The sequence below is a fragment of the Malus domestica genome, chromosome 01 (genome assembly GCF_042453785.1).
Source record: "Malus domestica chromosome 01, GDT2T_hap1".
Taxonomy (NCBI): Eukaryota; Viridiplantae; Streptophyta; class Magnoliopsida; order Rosales; family Rosaceae; genus Malus; species Malus domestica.
Genome location: NC_091661.1, coordinates 13534903 through 13540902, shown reverse-complemented (window position 1 = coordinate 13540902; position 6000 = coordinate 13534903). Strand labels below are relative to the sequence as shown.

Here is a 6000-nt window from a genome sequence, read left to right as displayed (position 1 = left end):
ATTTGTGTTTGTACAGTCTGGTACCAGTTCGACGTACTTATACTTTCACGAATATAATTACCAAGACCGAACCGGTGCCAACAATTTGTGAACTTCGAAGAAACTAGCAGTCTTGTCTTCAGGCTCTAGAACCCGAAGGCTGAGACGTGTTCCTTCCTCGACCGTAGTCGCAAGGTCAAGAAGTCAACAGCGCGCCCAACACCACATCAACATATTTTACTCCCAGGCCGAACTCGGCCGATGAGTTGGCACGCCCCACACACAACCAAAGGACGTAATTAGCTTATTAGTTACTCGGCCTGCGCGCCACGTAGGCTTGGTAGTTTTTAGGGTCAACAGTTTGATCTCACCCAAGACAAATTCAAACCAAATTATTATGGCTGCCCAATTGTGAGGTTTAGCCCACTTCCTCACCTCCTTGGTGTATATACTATCAAATTTGTTTAAAAATTCATTTTATCCAAAATCGGATCATGAAATTCATTATCTATTCTATCCATCGAAATTTCCGTGTTTTTGGACTACCAATATTTCCGATATTATCGATATTTTAGACCTTGATAGGAACTCTATGTGGTACTAAGTCACTTATGTATCTTACCATGCAATGTATAAAGTGTAAAATATTGTACTAATTCATTATATATAAATGATTATGGTGCGTTTAAACTTCTTTCATTAATTACTACATATTTTCTACACTCACAATGTTTGCCAGCTCGCTATATAATCAACTTAAATCCATCAAGCAATGCATTTCCTTCCAATTTTTTATGATAAACTAATAGATAATTGACTAAATAAACATCCTGCAAAGTTTCAATAAAAATTTCCAAGTTTTTCTTACAATTTCCGTGGTTTTTATTCAATTTTTAATGATATCAATAATATCCCGATATTTCCATCGAAATTTCCGTGTTTTTGAACTACCGATATTTCCAATATCATCGATATTTTAGACCTTGATCCTATCTTAGGTGGATGCCATGATGAATTTTTAGGCGTTTTAGGGTCAACTTGGTTTACTATTCGAACAAAATTTGCAAAACTAGGAACCTGATATTTGGATTGTATCATGCCCCCTTTTTTATATTTATAACATTTAGCCGTTTTAGCAGGTAGTGGTGGACATGACATTCCACTTCAATTTGTTGCGTCATGGGTTCAAATCTTCCTCACATTACTTCTCTAGTTTTAGCTTAAAATAGTAATATCGTTTTTAAACAAAACAAAATCTCAGAATTAGTTTTCAATTTTTTTTTTAAATTAGTGATTAGAAATGTCATTGGTACGAACTATATATAAGTCCGCGAGGTCCCACACGTTCAAAGTTTTGATTTATGAAAAAGTTCAGATAAATTTAGTATGAAGATTGCATGTCCAGGGTGTTCATATGAAAACATAGAACACAAATTGAGGATCATATTATTAACAAATAATTTGGTATCATGTTTAAATGTTATTAGATTTTGGATACGGAAAGTACAGATTTAATGTACTGGAAGTGAACGAGACAAGGGATGAGAAATGCATCGACACCGGCTTCATTCAAAACATAACAGCACTAGTAAAAAAAAACACTTTGCGTGACGCAAGTCCTTTGTCGCGCAAAGTCAAAAAAACGTCGCGCAAAAATTAGCGCAACGAACTTTCGTCGCGCACCAACCGTCGCGCCAAGGCAGTGACAGTAGGGTTTGCGCGACGAAGAAGTTACTTGCGTCGCGCAAACCCACTTTGCGCTACGAAGGTAACTTCTTCCTCGCACAAAGTGGGTTTGCACGACACAGGTCCTAGGTCACGCAAACCCACTTTGCACAATGTAGGTAACTTCGCGCAAACCCTTTTTTTTTTTTTTTTTTTGCAAAAATATTTTTTTTAATTTTTAATAAATATTGTAATTAAATTCTAAACAATAATTAATAACCCAAGAAAAAGTATTTAATTATGAAATATATCATACAAGATGTCCAAACAAAAGAAAAAACTACAACAAATAGTCTTCTAAGTTTAATACATCAGGCTACTCGGTATCGGCTGGGAAGTGGCTGGGGGTCGAAGGTGGAGCAACATCAGGTGCTGGTATCGGGATTTGGAGGCCAAACATCTATAAGGCTCGTACAATAAAACTTAAATGCAGCTAAAAAGAACAACAGGGGGCCTAATCAAATGTAGAAAACTACACTCATGTATTGCTTATGTTATGTCATTCCTAAGCTGGTTGGAGCCCTTATTCATGTGCTCCATGTTCCAAGAGGGGTCTACTAGAGGAAGTTGGAATTTCTCTGGTTTCAAGGCCAATGCAAAATTGGGCAATGTTGGTGCTGTCTCCATGATTCTCCAGTTGAAATATCCAAAAACACACGTTAATTATTCCCGAGGGTTTGTTCTATGTATCATCAACCAAGAACATTGAGATTGAAATTAGGGATGCCAAGAGTGAAGAGGAGATTGCATTTAGGCATAAACAAAATACTATTGGTAATAGTTCTCTCAGGCAGGACATACTTTTTGTGCGAGTACAGATCACGTTTTATCCGCACTTTGCTTGAAGCATCTTTTGGAATTTTCTCAGATAGATACTTCATGGTTCCCCAGAGCGGTGAATTTCTACATAATGTGTATAAAAAAGCACTTAACCATTAAAAGAAGAAAGATTGACAAGAAGAAGAAAACTGATCAGCTAATGGACATTTCAATCATGAAACATCCAATGCTACATACGAGACGGTAGATCTTCACAACACGACACAAATTTCAAGAAGGGCCTGTAGAATAATCTTTGCTAATATCTAGAGATTGGACTAGACTCTAGAGTAGATAATTTAGGAGACAGTTTTCTTAAGAAGATTTCTCGTAGAAACTGAACTCCATCTTAATGGCCTAAGGTTGCAAATCTCATACTAAAGACAATTTTATGTTCGTTCCTTGTACGTGTTTGTGTTTGACGTTCTTGGAGATAAGGAGAGAGGATAAAGATATTGCAGCTACAACATATACTTTATTGCCCCCAGGGAAAACAGCAGATAATCTGCTAGATGCCACCCAATGAAATCAGCAAAATGAATACACAAATACAGCCTCTACCTACCTTGACAAAGGGGGAGCAGCGTTAAATGCTTCGCATGCCTTCTTACTTTCTTTGAAATACTCATCTGCTGCTTGCAAAGCAGCTACAGCCATCCCATGAAATTTTTCTGTGTTACCCTCATCAAGGATCAAACCATGATAGTAATATGCAGCAGCCTGGTTAAAATGGGAAGGTTAAAATTGGAAGAACTTTGGTTAGCTGTTCATAACACAAACTTCAATCGTAATTCGTAATTAAAATCAAATATTCAACATTAGCAGCGTAAGACCCCTCCAAATCAGCTAGATCAACTCGAAAGAATGAACTAAACTACATGGTTCTTCATGAATAGTTCAATATACTTTCATTTGGCAGTTACTCGTTCAGAAAAGACAATAGCATATCAGAACCTAGAACATAGGTATCAAAATCTGCATGCACGTAATCTAATACAAGGGAAGACAAACCGAATGAGCGAGTAATCACCAACGTAGAAAATACAAATGACCAACTTGATATCTTTTTTTAGATAAATGCAAGTGTGCTTTCTAGAGGAATCACTACAAGGCCACTATTTTCCCTCCATAAATAAAATATACATGTTAAATCACGCTTTTGGTTTCCTTATTACTCTCATAGACACTATCCTTATAGTGGGAGGTAAACTCATAAGTTTGGAAGGATAGTGGTAAGAGCATAAAAAAGACGAGCAGAAAGTGCAAGATACCTTTGCCTCAACATATTTCCACTTCACCCCAACCATTTAATAATGGAAGGTTCATAATGTTATCTTGAGCCTGTAAATAGATGGCATAAAGAAAGCAATATGCTTGAGGATCACCATGTGAGTCAACAAACATATAATGTGTTCGGTTGACAAGAGTAATCATGAGAAACATAGTGAACCACAAGAATTAACAACTTATATATGACATGTAACTGATATGAAATATATAGGAACTTCTCATAACTACTCCAAATAGAGAACAGCCAAAATTACTCAACGTCGGGAAAGGCAAAAGGAAAACCTAAGAATGTAGCCAAAATTATATATGACATGTAACTGATATGAAGTTAGCTTGTGATAATGATAGCATTGCCATTAAGTGCAAAATCAGGGGTTTCAAATTTTGAATTATATGTTCTGATCACTGAATGATATGTTCTGCAAAGAATAAAAAAACCTTGTTTGCATCAAATTATCTGCAAATAAAGTCATCAAAACAACTTAAAGAACATGTAAATTCTGAACAATTTCTATTTTGGTTTCAGATCAGGGTCCTAGCTACAAACAGAAGCAACTGTTTAGATTGAAACAGAAGGATGCCTGTAGTATAGTCCACACCTAATAATCATTAATTTCATGGAAAGTTGTTCCATGCAATGCAACTAGTTAGTTGTGATCATATGATAGTAGTAGAAAAATCCATCACTTAATAACCATTAATTTCCCAGAGCTAGTAATTATACAAGCTTTAACACAATACTAATCAGCTGCAAGAACGAAAGAAAGCAGTACATGTGATGAAGCAGCTAAACTAAAATAATTCCAACAAAAACACACAAAAATAACTAAAATTCGATTCAACACTAAAACCCCCAATTTAACCCTAAAATTCGATTTAACACTAAAACCTACAATTTCTATTTTAATTTTCCTAATTGAATCTAATTACAATACCAAAATCTTCAAATTAAGGCATTAGAAAGAATAAAAATACAGAATTAAGCAAAGATAAGTACTGGCTAGGTGCAGTCGAAAGGAAGGAAGGATGAGGAGGATGCTGGCTGGGTGGGTGCAGACGGGAGGAAGGAAGGATGAGGAGGAGGTTGGGTGGGTGGGTGCAGTCGGAGGAAGGAAGAGAGAGACGGAGTGAGAAAAAGGGACGAGTGAGACCGAGTAAGAGAGGGAAGAGAGACCGGCAAAATACATAATTAAGCAAAGATAAGTACTGGCTGAGTGCAGTCGAAAGGAAGGAAGGATGAGGAGGATGCTGGCTGGGTGGGTGCATACGGGAGGAAGGAAGGATGAGGAGGAGGCTGGATGGGTGGGTGGGTGCTGTCGGAGGAATGAAGAGAGAAACGGAGTGAGAGAGAGGCACGAGAGAGATCGAGTAAGAGAGGGAAGAGAGAGACCGGCAAAATTGGAATAATTTTTTAAAAAATCGCCTATTAACGAAAATATTGCCGTAAAAATTTTAATAGATTGCGCGACGTAGGTGTTGTTCATGGCGGAAATTTCCGTGGGGAATGCTTCCTGGCCGACGAGCACACAGCTTCCCGAGAGGTTGGCGTCGGTTGATGCTTTCTGTCGGGCTTCTGCTTTACTGGCGGGCTTGTCGGGCAAAGCCTGTCGGGCAAGGCTCGTCGGGCAAAGCTCGTCGGGCAAGGCTGAAAGAGAAGGACAGAGTTAACTTTGAAAGGTGCCTTTGTGGGGCCTTGAATGTAGACCTTGAGGCTCACAATCAAGATTAACTTTGAATTGCTCAGGCGTGCCACTACCATCTTCAGCATGGTAGATGTAGAACGGATGTTTGGGTTTTAGTTATATGTGTTCGAGAGCCTATGTTAGTTATTGACAGGTGCCTTTGTAGGGCCTTAGGTGTAGGCCTTGAGGCTTCTCGTCAGTAACTAACTTAGTATTCAAACACATAAGGTTCCTTTTGTGAGTTATATGGTTCTTATAACCATTATACTTCTGATTACCTGAGCTCAAAGAGCAGAATGGATCCAAATAGGTGCCTTTGTAGGGCCTTGAATAGGCCTTGAGGCTTCCCATCAGAACCCCTTCTATACTCAATGTTCTTGCCCGAGAAATAGGATGAATCCAAATAGGTGCCTTTGTGGGGCCTTGAATAGGCCTTGAGGCTTCCCATTAGAATTCATCCCATACTCGAACGTTATATGGTCATCATAATATAACAGAAATAAAA

The 6000-nt window shown here is 38.1% G+C and overlaps 1 protein-coding gene across 1 annotated transcript; it reads right to left on the bottom strand.

The window, feature by feature from the left end:
* Positions 1 to 1920: 1920 nt before the first annotated feature.
* Positions 1921 to 4691, bottom strand: LOC103448214 (uncharacterized). Its single transcript, XM_029107054.2, has 4 exons — positions 3795 to 4691; positions 3089 to 3243; positions 2506 to 2607; positions 1921 to 2335 (listed from the first exon to the last, which is right to left on the bottom strand). The coding sequence occupies exons 1-4, from the start codon at positions 3828 to 3830 to the stop codon at positions 2194 to 2196; spliced, it is 435 nt and encodes a 144-aa protein (XP_028962887.2). The 5' UTR covers positions 3831 to 4691; the 3' UTR covers positions 1921 to 2193.
* Positions 4692 to 6000: the final 1309 nt, after the last annotated feature.

What these genes read in the sequence shown, in the direction of transcription:
- LOC103448214 (XM_029107054.2), bottom strand. Translation starts at nt 3,830, where the DNA reads ATGGTTGGGGTGAAGTGGAAATATGTTGAGGCAAAG. An exon ending in GCTGCTCCCCCTTTGTCAAG is followed by an intron (nt 2,608 to 3,088) that starts GTAGGTAGAGGC and finishes CACATTATGTAG; the next exon opens with AAATTCACCGCTCTGGGGAA. An exon ending in GATCTGTACTCGCACAAAAA is followed by an intron (nt 2,336 to 2,505) that starts GTATGTCCTGCC and finishes TTTCAACTGGAG; the next exon opens with AATCATGGAGACAGCACCAA.